The 19,074-nt window shown below is 36.0% G+C and overlaps 1 protein-coding gene and 1 long non-coding RNA gene across 2 annotated transcripts; both read right to left on the bottom strand.

Moving 5' to 3' along the window:
- Positions 1-31: 31 nt before the first annotated feature.
- Positions 32-1,065, bottom strand: LOC130995541 (uncharacterized). The gene has a single exon (XM_057920867.1). The coding sequence runs from the start codon at positions 875-877 to the stop codon at positions 188-190; it is 690 nt and encodes a 229-aa protein (XP_057776850.1). The 5' UTR covers positions 878-1,065; the 3' UTR covers positions 32-187.
- A 6,202-nt stretch (positions 1,066-7,267) lies between these two features.
- On the bottom strand, positions 7,268-10,083 carry LOC130995539 (uncharacterized). The gene is made up of 2 exons (XR_009092190.1): positions 7,566-10,083; positions 7,268-7,446 (listed from the first exon to the last, which is right to left on the bottom strand). It is a non-coding gene; the product is annotated as an uncharacterized LOC130995539 (long non-coding RNA).
- Positions 10,084-19,074: the final 8,991 nt, after the last annotated feature.

The following is a 19,074-nucleotide window of genomic DNA, read 5'->3' as shown; positions in this document are numbered from 1 at the left end:
CTACTGTAAAATAGAGAAGGAATGCAGATTCTTAGTTGTAATTGGAGTTTAATTGAGGAATACTAGTAAATTACCTGATAGGCTTTGCTACTACACAAGTTTGGACAGACAAGGAAAAAAGAATGAAGAATTAAATAAAACTTTAACAGTGTAGGTGAAAAGAAGCTATAGGAATTTAGGAAATTGATTAACGGTTTTTTCGAAAAACAAGCTCAGTGTCCAAGCCGAAGCCGTCAACGGCGCGAAGACGAAGGAAATGGGATCTGTTAAACAGGTTCTTGAGCGGGTCAACGCTAAACAAGTCGTTGGCGGAGTACTTATCGGAGCGTCGAGAAAGCGCCACGTGGAGCACGCAAACCCCTCCGGGCCTCAGCGTCCGTTGGATCTCCCCGACGAACTTGTCCGGATAGAGCGCGTGATCAAACACGTTCGAAAACTCGAAGTCGAATGTGGCGTCGCGGAAGGGCTGCCGGTGGAAATCCCCGCGCACCACCAGCGGCGGAGACGGCACGAGATCCAGACCCACGGAGTCGGACACCCCGACCCGCCTGAGAGCCTCCACCTCCTGCCCCATTCTGGCCCCGACGCAGAGCGCCCTCGAGGAGTTGGAGAGGAGGCCGCTGCGCTTCAGATCCTCGAAGAAGGCGGCGAACACTCGGATCTTGCGCTCCCAGTCACGGGTGGTCCATATCTTGCGGAGTTTGGGGTTTAGGGTTTTGTTGAGCTGGCGCTGGATGTAGGCGTCGTAGGAGGTGTATCCGGGTCGGATCTTGAGGCCCGGGGTGGTTTTGGGGGAGATGAAGACATTGAGGAGGAGGAAGAGACAAGGAATGGAGAGGATGAAAAAGGTGATGATGTGTTTGGGTTTGGGTTTCATCTTGCAATTGCATGCCTAGTTTATACACTGCTTTGCATGTCTGTTTTTGCACAACTTATACAACAGGTGTAGAGTGTGGAGATGCATGTTCAACATATGTGACTACGCGCTTATATCAATGTGTTGTTGCCCTATAGAGCCACAGGATTTTAATATTCCTTTTTTTTTTTTTTTTTTTTTTGGAGAAACGATTTTAATATTCTTAATATATCTTTAATATTGCAATGACGTACTTCAGAGAGTTTTGTTTGGTGTGGCCTTCTTTGAAATTTTATTAAACTAATTGTTTCTAATATTCGATCGCTACCTGTTTATGAATTGAATGATCGCCTTCATTTAACAACTCTGCTTTATTTATTTTGTCTTACTTTACTTGATCACTGAACTTTAGATGTATGTAGCTGACAAGCATTAATAGATCAAGTACATATATACATTATTTCTTTTTTCTTTGTTACATCATATCAGTAACGTACACTATAGTACACACATTATTAACCTAAATAAATAATTGCTACTTTGGTTTAGACTCTTTAAATGTTGTCGTTGATATAAAATGAACGTTTATTGATAATGTGGTTTGTTGTAGAGAACAAGTCTGGGAATGTCACTAGACAAACCCCATATATATATTGATTACATGTTGATGGGCCTCCTATCCTGTACGCTGCAAATTATATATGCTAGCTACTGTAGTATGAAAGTTGAGTTGCTAATTTCAATGATAGAACGTTCATATATTCATCACTTCATTTAGCGTAAGTAAAGGGCGAAATTATCTTGTGTTTGAAGACAACATAAAATCATCAACACTAGTGAGACGTGATTATATATATTGATAGCTATTCAAATTTCGACATGCATGAAGAATCTCACAACTCAATCGATTTGTTTCAGTTGTATTTGAATACTATTTTATTTTATTTTTGGACTTGCATCCCTTTTTATTTCTCTTTCAAATTCTCTTTTCACTTCTATGTCGAATAAATTGAACTCATTTCATTTCATTATAAGTAGAAAAAAACTCTTGAGCATAATGAAAAAGTGTAAATTAATTAAAAATAATAGGATCTTTTTTTAATGGTTATTTTTTGCTATTTATGAAATAAACCATTTATAAAATTATAATAGAATGGACCGAGTATCTCATACGCGGTGAAAAGGTTTTACATATATATTTTTTTTGAACATTTTACGTACATATATATTGTTGAAAACAGTATATATTTTGGAGGTGGCTAGCTCTTCTTTGGCAGTTGGGCTTAGAGCACCCTCAGTCCCGTCCCTGCTGCGCCGCCTACCCCGCGCTGATCCGACCCCTACCCTGTTCGCCGCTGCGCGTCCGCCTCGACCCCTGCGAGGGTGGGTGGTCCACCCCTCTACTGTCTCCCTCCTCAATTTTCCTAAGTGTTAAGCTCTCTCAATTATATAATGTGCATGTAATGTTTTATTTACATCTGCAGTTTGTCTCCCTTCCCATCAAACTGAATCGTGCTTAATTATGGTGTCTGTGTTGGTTTTGCGGAAGATCTCTACAACTTTATTGACTCATATATTTTTACTTAATTAATATGTTTTTCTTGTTTTTACAAATGAGCAACACTATTTATAGTGTGCAATGGATGATTCTAGAGACACTAGGTATTAATAGGCTAATAAATGCATGACTTTTAACATACCACACTTATGAAAGACTCTTAATCTAACAAGGCACTGAATATGCACTACAATGCAAAAGGTCAAGAGACAAATTATGTTATTTAACAGTCTGATGGTGCTGTGAAATTTTGTGAGTTTTGTCTGGTGGTGCTGTGAAAGAAAGGTTTGTTTTTCTTGCCCTTCAAATGATATGATACCGGATTTTCTACGTGCAAGAAATTACATTTATATGTTATGGAGAAAACTCTACGGCTGTGTTTCCTTTACTTTGAAGTATAAGGCAGGGATAAGCTATATTTACCACTTTATACTTCGTTTACTTTGATGTATGAAAAAATTCGGGCAAAGTGTATAACCACTTTATAAGGAGTTGATAAATATATTATCCTTCAAACCAAACAAAATATAAAAAATATAGTCCCCACTTTATACCTCATTATATTATCCCTTCATTTAGAGGGATAAAAAGTAAACACACCCCACATGTTTTTTTGAAAAGTAAACTCTACAGAGTTTTAGGGGTGTGCAGCGGGTCGGACCCGGACCGACTCGCCGGGTTTGCTGGACCGAAAATTTTGAGAGAACGGACCGAAAAATGTGTGCGGGCCGACCCGGACCGAATCCGAACAACGGGTCCGGATCCGACCCGCCGAGGTCGAAATTATTTTTTTTCCTATTTCGCACTTAATTTTCATACATAAAACATAATAAATACGATACCAATACATATCAATATCATAGTTCCATCATTTGCAATCCAAACTCAATCTTTAGGGTTAGAAATTTGAATTTTTAATTTTATTAATACTATTTTAAATATTAAATATATTAAATATAATTAATTTATAAATACATGGGTCGGTCCGAGTTCGACGGGTTCGACCGAATTTCGACCCGGACCGACCCGACAAAAGTTCGGTCCAAGAAAATTGACCCGTACCGAACCGAACATAGGTCTTGGGTCGGTTCGGTCCGGGCCGAACCCGTCGGTCCGGACGGATTTGACAGGTTCGGGTTGGGTCTGCACACCCCTACAGAGTTTGCATGGTAGCTGGTAGCACACGTATGAAACATATATAAATCAAAGATTGGAAATTGGACATAATTTTCATGTGAGTATATATTAGTTTTAATAAGAAGTTATTCTGAAAGATATTAGAACACAGATTTTATGACATCCAAAAATTATCACAAAATATTTTATTGGGTGTCACAATATATTTTGTTTTCTCTCTTTTTCTCTTTATGTGTGTGAATGTATGATGTATCACACACTCACAAATATTTTATATATACACACAAGTATTACTTATATTACTTTTAACTATTAATAAAACTATTTTTAAATAATTAATTAATTATAAACTATATTGTTATAAAAAAATAGTTGCACTTTCACATGTCACAAAAATGATTTTACATGTCATAAAAATAGTTATTCGTTCAAATGTCACTAAATTTATAGTGATATATCTTTATTTTTGTGACACGCAAAACAACTACTTAAACATGTCACAATTTTAATCAGTTATATTTATAAGTGTCACTATTTATAAAAAAATTATGTACATTTACTTTCCTACGCATGTCAAGAAATTTTAGTTATACATGTATGAGAAGTAAACGGTATAAGCAAATGATGTGGGATTAATTAGCTATTTAGCTCAATCTATTGATATAAATATGAGAATTTGAAAGAGGAGCTCCCTTCCTATTAACATTAACATGTTGGAGGTTTCAATTATCAGATGATGAAATGAGAAATCATTATTATCGTCTTTTTGAAAAATTTAATTAACAGGCGATAGGACGTTTCAAACACCACATGAAGAATTAATAAATAATTATTAATGTGTGTGTATTGTTGGCCAACTTGTAAGAGATTAATGCTCAAGGTCAAAGGTCTTTAGTTCGAGCCCCTATGACGTGTTCTTTAAATTTATTTATTTAATATTGATAATATATTATTAATTTATCAAAAAATAATAAATTGAAATTCTTATTAATTATTTTTTTTGAAATAAAAAAAACCTTAAACACTCGATATTTCACTATTTTTTTCATGAGGGGTAAGTTAAGTTTAGTGATCTTTTTTTTCATGAGGGGTAAGTTAAGTTTAGTGATCTTGATTATGGCTATTGCACCAGATGGATGCATATGATGAAGTCTACTTTTTAAGGGGAAGTTCAGCATCTCTTGTAAGTTGAGCAAAAACGTAGGAAATTAGTAAAATATTACCTAGTGCACATTATAGAGTTGGGTTCGAGAGAGTGGCCGACCTTTACGTTTCAAATTTCCAATCATTGATGTATATATATACCCTCATTTTACAGTTTCTAAGTTGTTCAGAAATTAATATAAATAAAATGAATAGTTATTATAAAAAATTTAATCGGTAGAAACTATAAATCATTATTCATTTATATAGACATTAATGTATGTATGTATATATTAATATTTTTCGTATATTATATTACTGTTTCTTTTAACAACAACGACGATACGTATATCATATAGAAATAATATACTTGCATGACCATTTTGAAGAAGGAAACACAATATTTGGCCACTAACTGAAAAAACATAAAATCTTGTCATTTTTTTACGTTTTAGAACTATTTTGCCCTTAATTAGGGCGGACCAGATTCGGGTTTGCGCACGGGTTAGACACAACTATTAGTGTCATTAGTGTCATATACTCAGTGCTGCACGAATATTACTTATGACCATATTAGTGTCATTAGTATCATATACTTAATACTTGTGTGCTCATATTATTTAGATGAGTATAGTTATATGATTATTTTGAACACTTCCCCGTAGGGTTTAAATTATCCATTTAGTGGCCAAATATTATGTTTCCTTCTTCAAAATGGCTATTTCAAAAGCGCTCTCTATCATATATATATATATATATATATATATATATATATATAGGGGAGGGCTAGAATAAAAACACTCTTAAGTGTATAAAATATAAATGATTTTCAGCCCTTAGATCATCAAGATCTACGGTTGATTCGTAACCCTGTTGGATGAATTCGTGGTCCTGGGTTCGAATCCCAAAGGTAGCAAAAAATTATTTTTCACAATTCGTAACCATGTTTGATGAATTCGTAACTCTGTTGGATAAAATTTGTACATTAAAAAACGTTTATATTTATATTTTAAGAAGTGTTTTTACCGTAGCCCTCCCCTACATATATATATATATATATATATATATAACCATTAATGGTACAAATTGATTTTTAATTAATACAGAAGAAAAAGTTACTCCCTCCGTCCCTAAAATAACTTCATCTTTTTCCATTTTGGGACGTCCCCCCAAATAACTTCCTCTTTCTTTCTTTCCATTTTTGGACACCTATCCCACCACTAATAATATTTTATTTATTCTTACTTTTCACTTTTCACCACTCTCAATACTAATTATAACACTTTTCACAACTTCCAATAATAATTATATCACTTTTTCTTCACTATCAATACACTTTACAAGTTTTCATTAAAACTCGTGCCGTCCCCAAAGAGGAAGTCATTTCAGGGACGGAGGGAGTATTTACTTTGTTATTGAAATAATTTAATGCTCTAAATTATCATAAGTAAATTGTGTAATATTCAAGAGCAAATGTTAACTGGAATATTACTAAGACTCGAGTTAACACGGAACGGAAAATAAAAAACACACAAGATACTTTTTCACTGGTTATATAAATACAAAATTTACTATATTTAACAACATTACAAAGATATAATACAAGATTATTGGTGATTAACTTTAATAGAATTGTTACTTGACATTAACACATCTCTCTACTAACTGTTCTTAGAATATTGATTCAACATAGAAAAAATCCAATCGAGTAACATAAAGTTAAACGATCAAATAATAACCTGTTACGCTCCAATGATGACTTGGCATTCGATTCTTGTCCTTGCCCTCCCGACAATACATATATATCATTTACAGATTAACTATCGAAGAATCCTCTGTTAAAACAAGACTTGAAGCAATCGTATCACGTTTGCAGCAGAAAAATAACGAATGGTTATGGTGAATGTTAGCTCGGTGAAATCACATTTTTAAGTCGTGCGTGAGAGAGCCTCATCTTGCAGCCTTTATAGAGTTACATGTCATAGTCAGTTTGTTCCATTTCCCACTTTTATAACCCTCATACAAACGCTACAATCCACTCCCAAAAAACTGCTAGTCAATCAGCTTGTGGAATATTGATTGACATCATGTTCCTAAAAAATAGAAACTATACAAGAATTTGGATTTTCAGCCACACACGTAAATGTGGTTAAAGGTAAGGTTATGTGTGGGTATACATATTTACCCACACATAATAAAAATGTCAACATGTGTCACAATAAAAGTGTAGAGAAAAGTTTTTATCCACACATATATTTATGTGTGGATAAATCTATTAATATTGCCTACACATATATATGTCGCCAAAAATGGTTTTTATGTGTGGTTAAATAGGTTTTTGTCATAATATAATGTTGATGTGGAAATTACGTGGATGGTGATGTCGCATTTGATATTGACAGGTGACAATTTATATGTGTAGGTAATTGATATATCATATGAGTGGGTAATAAGTTTTTATTATAATATAATAATGATGTGGAAATTACGTGGCATTTGATAATTGATTGCAAAAAAATAATAATATTTATTTATGTCATAAATAAATTTAATTATGGGTAATAAAAAAATGATTATATAAAAATATTTACTTTATTAATAATATCAAAGCACATTATTTATGTCACAACTACAAGCTTTACATAATAACACTACACAATTGATCAAACAATTTTACTCTATGAAGCTTCGTTGACGAAAAATAATCCAACGTATTGGTTAATTGCATCTTGACAATCTGCTTCAGTTATTTCTGTTAAGATAATAAAAACACAATATTATTTGAGATGCACAATATCATATATTATAAAGTATAAATAACTAAGATGTAAATGTATTGAAATTATAAGAATATTGTATTGATTTCCTCACCCAACTCAGGCACATAAAGCGCAAGAATGGAATCTGTAGCAAAGAACTTATCTTCTTTTTCACCACCCCACTTGGAAGTAAAAATGTTTCGACATATTAGACATCATCAAAACGAGACAAAGAGAAACATTGGGAACAAACACAACAATGGGCCCTTAGGCCCCTTACCTTCCAAAAAATAATCAACTTTAATGAAATTCATTCACCATCACAGTTAGATCCCATCTAAGAATTCAAATAGGTACAACAATGAGCCCTTACCTTCCAGTTTACAAATACAACATTGGGAACAATAATAAGATGAGGACCAAAATATGGATAATGCAGTCGTAGATGGGATCTCTATTTGGCATGCGCTTCGTAGGCTATGGTGATCCCACCTCGCTGGGTTGGCAGACCAATGAATAGCTAAACAGATATAATGAAAAGAAAAATGAGTTGTGCTGCTCTTTATTTCATTTAAATATACGAATGAATCTATGATTGTTAAGAGATTGATATGAAGAAATCCCACCATCTCTAATAAATCGAAAAAATAGGGAATTGGATGAAAGTAGCTCCAACTCACCCCACTTTTAACTCCACTTCGCTGATGGAGTATTATTTGAAGAGTTTGAAAGTTTTAATGTGTTTTGGAATTTATTTTATGATATAATCTAATAATGGAATTTGGGTAATTGATGGAAGACAATTTTTTTTAAAAGTCACGGTTCTATAAATTAGTAATAGCCTTGTGGTCCTTTTTTTTATAATTAATTTAAAGACATATCAATAGATAAATAAATAATTTGTCGTTAATAGTTATTTTTAAATAATTGAATTGTCCCATACTATCTTCGACCATGACTTAATCACTCTCCCACTTATTCAAAAACGCGGCTAACCGCATAAGATAGATATCTTCCCATCTACACATCAAGTTCTAGCCCAAAGAAACAATAAAAACAGGCCTTTGGGGACACTTGAAACAAAGTCTATTCAATCACTTACCAAGGATGTAATCAAGGTATGCTTTATCAATAAGGTATGGAAAGACCCTATAATTTGTATGCAATGTAATGCTGCTCTTTAGTGGTGTATGCAATGAAATTTGTTTTCACACCTTATTAATTACCAGTAATAAGGTCAAAGTGGCATGCAAATGCATGCAAGATGATCTTCATTCAATAAGATAATGCAAAGTCTCACATTCAGGACCCAGACCCTAGGGCTACAACCTCTGAAGATAGCTTTGACATTAGAATAGTTCATCAACTCCAAAATTCACCTGACACAAATGTGAATGATCTGAGATGATTTAGAGTTATTCAAAGTATTTAAATTGAATCAACATGCTATAATGTTGACCAATTGATCAATGCAATTGATGAATCATATGCACAACTATCTCTGCATACTTTAAACAAAGTATTCATGAGCTTGCAAGGCTACAATGCAAGAAATCACGGAATAAAATGGGCCACAATGCCTACAGGATACTACGTATGAAAAAAGATGCACTAGAGAGTGGATCAACTACTCCTAACTAACTTGGAAGTGCCACTTAACTTAGTAGAAGAGTGCATAATTTACATATTTGAAAATGCTTCAATGCTTTGTGTGGAAGGGCTAATGGATCAGTTCCTACAATGAGGAATTTAGAAAATGATGTTAGATATTTTTGTAAAGACAGAAAACATGTAAAGATGCCTATTGTTTTTTTTTTTTTTTTTTGTAAAGGCACTGTTTTTTATGCCTCGAAAACATGTGTGTAGCAACATAGTCTACTTGTTTAAGGTGTAAAGATGATATTTTTTTTTTAATCCATGAACTCTACATGCTTTACATATGAAGGCAACAACCGGCCTACAACCACAACACACAATCCAACAGGGTCATAACCTTAAATCATTGAAAATTTTCAAATAAAATGTAGGCAAAAATAATCATTTCAGCATAATTTCAATACTGACGACATAGTACTAGCCCACGTACCCCAAATCGTAACAATATAATCGAGTGTAGGGCATTCAAATATCTCAAATATAGTGTGATAAAAAAATTATTATTTTAATTTAATTTAACCTACCTACAATAAAAAAAACAAGTGTAAAAGGAAACTCCTCACAAATTTGCAGATTAGGGGTAGCAAGATTCACAACATGTCATCACTTGTAGAAGGCTTCGCTCAAACCACCTGCTCCTCAGTCTTGGGGACATCCATCCAGCCTTCATAAGTGCTTGCCCATATCGATTCGTCTACTATGTCGTCGAGAAATATGTTGGACCATGGTGGCAGTAAGTCGGCGACGATGAGGTCGCTCATATCGTCATCTAACCCCAAAGAATCGAGGGTCGTCGATGGAGGATCGGAGCTTGTCTTCTTTTTCGTCGTTACGGCGGACGACGAATGATGGATTTGGGCAGGTTTGCACAGAGAAGGGGTTGCACCGACAGAGAATTCGAGAGAGAAGTGTAAGAGGCGGTTGTATTAGAGTGAAGCAATAAATTAAAAATAAATAAAAACTAAGATCATAAATTAAAAAGTCAATAAAAATATGACCATAAACTGCTATTAATCCTATTTTTTAAAATGTGAGCGCTTTTGAAATAGCCATTTTGAAGAATAAAACACAATATTTTGTTGCTAATTGGAAAAACACAAAATCTTGCCATTTTTTACGTTTTAAGACTAATTTTCCCTTAATAGGGTGGACCGAATTCGAGTTTGCCCGCAGGTATGCACATATGATCATGGCACTATTAGTGCCAAAAGTATCAACCGAAAAAAAATAAAAAATCTAAATAAGATGGTACTTTTGGCACTATTAGTGCCAATAGTGCCATGCACGAATGGTACTAGTGACCATAAGAGAGAGTATATATATGGCACTAATGACACTAATATGGTTATAAGTACCATTCGTGCAACACCCTAAATGGAGAATCTAAACCCTAAATGGATAATCTAAACCCCAAATAGGGAATCTGAACCCTAAATGATAATCTAAACGCTAAGGGTGCGTTTGTTTTGAGGTATAAGGAAGGGATAAGCTACATTTATCACCTTATACCTCGTTTTCTTTGATGTATAAAAAAATTCGGGCAAGTTGTATAATTTTTCGGGCAGCTCCTTATCCTATGAGAAATGGATAATTTTATACCTAAGAAAAGGTAGTATAATTTTATATCACTTTATAAGTTGGGATAAATATATTATCCTTCAAATCAAATAAGATATAAAATTTTTGGTCCCCACTTTAAGTGATAAATTTATACCTCATTATATTATCCTTCCATTTAATTAGAGGAATAAAAAGCAAACACACCCTAAATGGAGAATTTAAACCCTAAATGGAGAATTTAAACCCTAAGGGTGTGTTTGCTTTTTATCCCTCTAAATGGAGGGATAACAAAAATTTATGCCTTTAGGGTGCGTTCTCTTTGGTTGTAAATTTATCATGAGAAAAGGAAGGATATACAAAATTTGTAACACCCCAAATATTTAGATTTATTATATAAGTTTAATTATTAATATTTTCTTGTACAACTTATTTTTTTTAGATAATTATAATATATATATATATATATATATATATATATATATATATATTTAGGGAGAGGTTCAGGAAAGAACCATAAATAAAAAAAGAACGGAGAACCCTTTTTAGTCATTCGATTATCAAGATCTACGGTGGATGTATCATCTTATTGGATGAATGCAGATCCTGGGTTCGAATCTTGAAGGGAGCAATTTTTTTTATTTTTTTTATCTAGATTATTATTATTATTATTATTGATTCCTATTAGAATTAGAACTTTTCTATCATCTATATTCCTTATTCTATTAGGAGATAGATACATAATACAATCTTTATAATTATCAAACTCTTTAAAGACTAGTATAAATAGAGGCATAATATTTATCCTAAGACATATATACAAACATCTTGAAGGGAGCATTAAATAAGGTATTCCTCTTATTCTTATTTACGTTTTGACCGATTGTTTTTAATAATTTTTAATTTAAAGTGTAGGCAAGGTAGTTTGGTGTTTTTAGTTCCGAATATGCTAGAATTATTATAGCCTTATAGGTAGAAAGAACTAATTAAACTGTTCAGATGAAGTGATTATGACGTAAGTCATATGCACGTAACATGTGTTTTTCGGTTTTGAGTAAATCAATTTCAATTACTCAAGTAATCCTTCGAATGTTTAGGATTATTTTTTTAAAGAGAATTAGTTCAATTTAGTAATGATTGTTTTTTTTCACTTCGTTTGCCTAGTGCTGCTACTTTTTTTTTCGGAGTTTTTAATGAAGTTAATTAAATTTGTTATAAGTATATACACGATTATATAAGATTTATTTATAGAATTTTAGAGTATAGTTAGTAATCATATTTATGTGATTAGGTGCGACGCAATTAAAACCTTCATTTTGGATTTGTTTTGTTTGGACATTAAGGTGAGGGATTATATATATGCTTGTGGTTATATTCATGTATATTTTTATATGCTCTTATTTCATATTTGATTATACTTGCTCAGCCATGTAGAAATACATGTTCAGAATTTCAGCCATGTAGAAATACATGTTCAGAATATTAGCCATGTTGAAATACATGTTCAGGGGCTCTCAGTTCGCCCATCAGATTATCAGTATATTGATTTATGCTTAATTTACTCTATTTTTAAGGGTTTGTATGTGCATGTTTTAAGATAATCTTTTGGAAATTGGTGCGTTTATGGTGTATTTTATGCTTTGCAAGAGCTTTAGGCTTTCGAGATGGAAGAATGCAGTTTTGGAGAATTTTGGATGAATTTGGCATTTTCTAGGTGTTCTGGTCTCCAGAGCAGAGGAACCGAAGTCTCCAGTGCAGCGGAATCAATCGCCAGAGAAATCACCATTTCTCTGGAGTCAGCGAAATCAAGAAGCCAGTGTAGCGAAGTCATCACCAGAGGAGTCAATAATCAGAGCAGCCAAGTGAGAGTCAGAGCAGAGGGGAGAGAAGTCATTACAGCGGAATCGCAATGTCCATTACAGCGGAATCGAGAAGCCAGAGAAATCACCGTTTCTCTGGAGATTGCAGAGAAATCACCATTCCGCTGGCGACCCATTTCTCTGGCGCGATAGCCGTTTCCCTGACGATAGCCGTTCCTCTGGCGAGACCAGAGAAATCACAATTCCTCTGGCAAGAGCTACGAATTCGGCGAGAGTAGGAGTATTTTCCGGAGCGCGCATCCAGTTGGAGAGTTGCCTTATTTCACACGATTCTATTACCTTTAGAATTCTACTTTGCATGGCAACTTCCATGGTGATCCGAAGGAAATCTGAAATCTATAAATAGGTCATCTTTTGACCTATTAAAAAAACACCCCGAACCCGAGCATTCATATTTCAGTTTTCTAGCTTTAGAATTTTATTGTTTTCTAGTTTTCAAGGCTTGGATCAAGATTGAAGATTCAAGTCGCTACTTCAGTTTTCCTTCGGTTTTTATATAATTCGTTTTTACAACTGCATTCTTTTTAATCATGTTTATGTTTTATTTTACTATGTCTAGCTAGTTTCCTTTAGCTGATTCTAGGGTTTGTAAATAGTTGATTGAATTTATGTGATTTATTTGTTAATACCTTTGTGCCTTCCAGTTTATGATTCATAATTCCTGGTGCTTATTTTCTTGTGAATTATCTGATCAATAGTTTGCATGTTTAGCTATTCGGTTTGAGACCTAGCGGAGATAACTGTTTAGCGGATTCAGGAATGTATGATATGATTTTAACCTTGAGACCTAGCGAAGATAGGTGGATCATAGGGAGCTATTCTTAGGAGCTATTGGGAGTTAGTAGATTTTCTTGAGACCTAACGGAGATAGAGAATTTACTAATCTACGATCGTTGCTGCTCTAGCGAGAGTAATTGATTAATTAAGTGATCTCTCATCATAACTGGATTAAACTGGTACATAGGATTAATAGGTTAATTATGTAGATTTAGTTAATGAATTTACTACCCTAGGATCAGTTGTCTTTTATATTTGATATTTCCTACGTGATTTTAATTATTGTTATTTGTGTTTTAATTTAAGCCAACCAATCTATACGTTCTGTTGCCTGTCTACTACTTAAGTTTGTTTAGGAGATAGCTAAAGTAGTTTCGTTGTGTCAGTCCCTGTGGATACGATACTCGATTACTTGTTGCTTGGTACAATTACCTGTGTTAGTTGCAGTCATTCTTGTTGCTAAGAAATTAGTGATCAACTTTTTGGCGCCGTTGCCGGGGACTGATTAGAAGTTACTTTAATATTTCCGATAGGACTTTATAGTACTTCAGGTTTTTATTTGTTTTTATTTTTTTGTTCTAATTTTTTTTTTAGGTGTGTTTCTGTAGGTTGCGTATGAACACTAGATCTCACGGAAATCCTCTTTTTAAGTTGGACCTTGAAATCAACCAGACTTTGCGCAATCTTAAGAAGCAGAAGAATCAAGTTGAGGAAGATACGATGGCTACCCCTGAGCAAATTCAAATTCGAGCTTTGCAAGATCAAATGAAAAAGATACTTGATGAAAAGGCGGCTGCAGAGGCTCATAAGCCTCCGATTAATGAGACATTCATACCGCAATATATATACCAGGAACCTCCACGAGTGAACGTGAACAATTTTGAGCTGAAGACGGGGTTGATTACAATGGTCCAACAGAGCCAATACGGTGGACATGCAACCGAAGACCCTAATGCGCACCTGGCGCATTTTCTGGAGCTATGCAGCACGGTAAAGATGAATGGTGTTCCCGATGACATTATCCGTCTTCGTCTTTTTCCTTTCTCACTGCGGGATAAGGCGAAGTCGTGGTATCATACGCTGCAGCTGGGAGAGAATATCGTGTGGGATGATTTGGCTCATGCGTTCCTACGCAAGTTCCATCCTCCTAGCCTGACCCTAAAATTAAAGATGGACATTGTGCAGTTCCAGCAGTTTGAGGGAGAAAAGCTGGCAGATACATGGGATAGGTATCAAGAGAAGTTGAGAAAGTGTCCGAGCCATGGATTTGATGAAGGCACATTCATTATCATGTTCTATAATGCTTGTGGAGAGCGTACAAGAATGCATTTGGACACAGCTGCAGGAGGTTCGCTGCTTCAGAAAGGCAGTTCAGAGGCTTGGAATATCATAGAGAGTATGGCTGCTACGAGTTTTCAATGGCCATCTGAGCGAATACAATTGAAGAGGGTTGCAGCTGCGTCCAGTTCTGATCCTATTGCAGCAATGGTGACTCAACAAGCAGCGATGGCTACACAGCAGACAGCAATGGCTACACAGCTGGCAGAGCTGACTGCTAAGATCAATGAATTTAATGTTAAACATCCTAAGCAAGCTGTGAAAGACCCATCAGGCGTGGAAAACGTCAATTATATCAATGACAGAAATTATGGGAATTTTCAGCAAGGACAGTCAGGAGTATATAGCAGAGGTCAGCAGTATCAGCCGAGTCAACAGCAATTCCAGCCAGGAGGACGCCCGCATCCGAATCTTTCTTATGGCAACCCAAATAATGCTGTGCAACCTCCACCAGGATTTTCTGTTTCTAGTGGGGGAGTTATCAATGAGCCAAAGAAAGATTCAATGGAGGACATAATGAAGCAGATGCTCATGAAGATGACTGGAATGGAGACAAATGTGGAAAATAAAATTTCTAACATAGAAAATAATTTCTCAACACTGTCCAAGCAAATGCAGATGTTGGAGACTCAAATTGGTCAGATTGCCAACCAAGCAGCCGCGTTGCACAAGTCGGGCCAATTCCCGAGCAACACTACTGTCAATCCAAAAGGCCAATGCAATGCTATTTTCGATGGCACTCTGTCTCCAAAAGACAGGAGGATGAGCAAGGAGAACGAACAACCAAGTGAGGAACCATACAAATCTCTTATTCCACTTAGGGAGTACATCCCAAAAGCTCCATTCCCCCGTAGTCTGATGAAGAGGGAGGTACTTGAAGAGCAATGTGCTGTGAAGCCGAGCAAAAAGTGTAACGCAATTCAATTGAGAAGCGGGCCAGAGCAGCGGGATCAGCCAGAGCAGCGGGATGGCAAGGATGCCAAGGAAATCAAGCTGGAGGTCTCCCATTGCAAGAATGAGAAAAAAATTGCCAATCCCGAGGAGACAGAGCATAGATGCATAGTGGATGAGTTAGAGAGGCTACTTGAAGAATCAGACCGGCGTGCACAGCCTCAAGATATCAGAGCAGCGAAGCGAAGCTCAGTGCTCAACAGCCAGAGCACAAAAATCAGCCATTTCTCTGCCAACATCCGTTCCTCTGCCAATGATAAAGAAGAAAAGGCAATTGTTCACACCAAGAAGATGGGGGATGAGGATAAGAAAATCTCGCAGGCGAAAGCTGTGTGCACTGAGCTGCCAATGAAGCTACTGTCGAAGAAGAAAGATCCGGGTAGCTTCACCATTGAGTGCGAGATTGGAGGAGAGCTCTTTCCCGAGGCTCTTTGTGATTTAGGGGCTAGTGTCAATGTGATGCCCATCTCTGTGTTCAAGCGGTTGGGAATTGGAGATCTCAAGCCGACCTCGATGGAGATTCAAATGATGGATAGATCAAGAGTGAAGCCGAGAGGAAAGCTTGAAGACATCTTTGTGAAGGTTTACAAGCTAGTCTTCCCTACGAATTTCTTGGTCCTCGATATTCCTGAAGATACAAATCCGCCGTTGATTCTTGGTCGATCATTCTTAGCTACGGGAAGAGCTATGATAGATGTGCCGAATGGAAACGTCATTTTTCACGCAGATGATGCGCATGGGTCTTCTACCTCTGTTCGTGCTAAGGGTTCTGTCACGCCCGCTGTGTTTGATGTTCATTGAGACCATGAGGTATCGTCGAGCTCTAGACGTTAAATTAAGCACTTGTTGGGAGGTAACCCAACTGTTTTTCTTTGTTTTGTTTTTCTTTCTTCCAGTTTCGTTTTGCTTCGTTTTGTTTCTTTTTGTTTTGTTGTTTTGTTTGGGTTTTTAGTGCGGTGTTGAGCTTGGAAGTTGCGAGAGCTCGCGCTTTGTTCATGCCACCGCCAGAGGAACATGTGTTTATCTGCCAGATTTCTGGAGGTCTTCCTGTCCAGAGAAGCCGCTCTCTTCGCTGCCCTGTCCAGCGCAACCTTTTCTACTCTTCGCTGCCCTACCCAGCGCCGCCACTCTCCCTCTGCAACAGACCGCAAATTCCCCTCTTCACCGCCTTTCACGATGATTCAGTTTGTCAATGCCAATAATCAGGGATGTTTTCTACACTCTTCTTATTTCTTTTTATGCCCTGAGGACATGGCATGCTTTAAGTGTGGGGGGGTATTTTGGAGCTTAGATTTTTCAAAAATTGGGCGAAATTTATTTTTCTATGCTTAGTTTTTGGTCTCGAATCTGGCTAATTTTTATGAATTTGTGGAAGAGAATATGGTTTTCGATGTGCATTTAGGGTTTGTGTTTTTGTGGTGGTTATTCTTACTTTACTTTTAATATATGTTTCTTGATTGTGCAAAGAATTATGAGTTTTGTTGCAACACTTTTGTAAGTAAGTAAAACGTGATTTGTCCGGTAGATGCTAGAAGGAGTGTTGTCATTGTGATTGCCTACGATCGTATCTTATCTGTGAAAATGTTGGACGAATTGCCAACTTTAAAAATTGCCAGCTCTGAAACATCTGGCCTGTTCTGAAATGTGATAGCTCTGAGTCTCTGCTCCTTTAGTCTAACTATGAGCATGGGAAACCACGTGAAAAGACTTTGGATTACATCCAAATGGTTTTATTTCATGAATTTTGGCTCAACTGTCGAAAATCTCAAGCACACAAAGTGTGAAAATTGGTGATATTGATTATAAAGGCGATCACATTAGGGAACTCACTTCTAGCGGAGAATTGGGTCTGATCGAATTACTTGCATTACTCTTTTGTTGCTTCTTAAACTTTGAGTTACTTGCATGACCGAGAGATGTATGTTGATTGTAAAGTGTTGAATTGACTTTGTGAGTGTTTGGATGGAAATGAACATTGTTGAAATCAATCTCTTCCTAGGATTCATATAGATTTTGCTTGAGAACAAGCAAAAGGCTAAGTGTGGGGGAGTTGATTTATACTTAATTTACTCTATTTTTAAGGGTTTGTATGTGCATGTTTTAAGATAATCTTCTGGAAATTGGTGCGTTTATGGTGTATTTTATGCTTTGCAGGAGATTTAGGCTTTCGAGATGAAAAAATGCAGTTTTGGAGAATTTTGGATGAATTTGGCGTTTTCTAGGTGTTCTGGTCTCTAGAGCAGAGGAACCGAAGTCTCCAGTGCAGTGAAATCAATCGCCAGAGAAATCACCATTTCTCTGGAGTCAGCGAAATCAAGAAGCCAGTGTAGCGAAGTCATCACCAGAGGAGTCAATAATCAGAGCAGCCAAGTGAGAGTCAGAGCAGAGGGGAGAGAAGTCATTACAGCGGAATCGCAATGTCCATTACAGCGGAATCGAGAAGCCAGAGAAATCACCGTTTCTCTGGAGATTGCAGAGAAATCACCATTCCGCTGGCGACCCATTTCTCTGGCGCGGTAGCTGTTTCCCTGACGATAGCCGTTCCTCTGGCGAGACCAGAGAAATCACAATTCCTCTGGCGAGAGCTGCGAATTCGGCGAGAGTATGAGTATTTTCCGGAGTGCGCATCCAGCTGGAGAGTTGCCTTATTTCACACGATTCTATTACCTTTAGAATTCTACTTTGCATGGTAACTTCCATGGTGATCCGAAGGAAATCTGAAATCTATAAATAGGTCATCTTTTGACCTATTAAAAAAACACCCCGAACCCGAGCATTCATATTTCAGTTTTCTAGCTTTAGAATTTTATTGTTTTCTAGTTTTCAAGGCTTGGATCAAGATTGAAGATTCAAGTTGCTACTTCAGTTTTCCTTCGGTTTTTATATAATTCGTTTTTACAACTGCGTTCTTTTTAATCATGTTTATGTTTTATTTTACTATGTCTAGCTAGTTTCCTTTAGCTGATTCTAGGGTTTGTAAATAGTTGATTGAATTTATGTGATTTATTTGTTAATACCTTTGTGCCTTCCAGTTTATGATTCATAATTCCTGATGCTTATTTTCTTGTGAATTATCTGATCAATAGTTTGCATGTTTAGCTATTCGGTTTGAGACCTAGCGGAGATAACTGTTTAGCGGATTCAGGAATGTATGATATGATTTTAACCTTGAGACCTAGCGGAGATAGGTGGATCATAAGGAGCTATTCTTAGGAGCTATTGGGAGTTAGTAGATTTTCTTGAGACCTAACGGAGATAGAGAATTTACTAATATACGATCGTTGCTGCTCTAGCGAGAGTAATTGATTAATTAAGTGATCTCTCATCATAACTGGATTAAACTGGTACATATGATTAATAGGTTAATTATGTAGATTTAGTTAATGAATTTACTACCCTAGGATCAGTTGTCTTTTATATTTGATATTTCCTACGTGATTTTAATTATTGTTATTTGTGTTT

Source organism: Salvia miltiorrhiza, chromosome 7, assembly GCF_028751815.1.
Source record: "Salvia miltiorrhiza cultivar Shanhuang (shh) chromosome 7, IMPLAD_Smil_shh, whole genome shotgun sequence".
NCBI classification, from domain to species: Eukaryota; Viridiplantae; Streptophyta; class Magnoliopsida; order Lamiales; family Lamiaceae; genus Salvia; species Salvia miltiorrhiza.
Note: the sequence above shows the minus strand (reverse complement) of the source record. Positions and strands in the feature narration are given on the sequence as shown.

Bases quoted from the DNA above. Each gene is read 5' to 3' on its own strand.
- LOC130995541 (XM_057920867.1), bottom strand. From the start codon at position 877: ATGAAACCCAAACCCAAACACATCATCACCTTTTTCATCCTCTCCATT.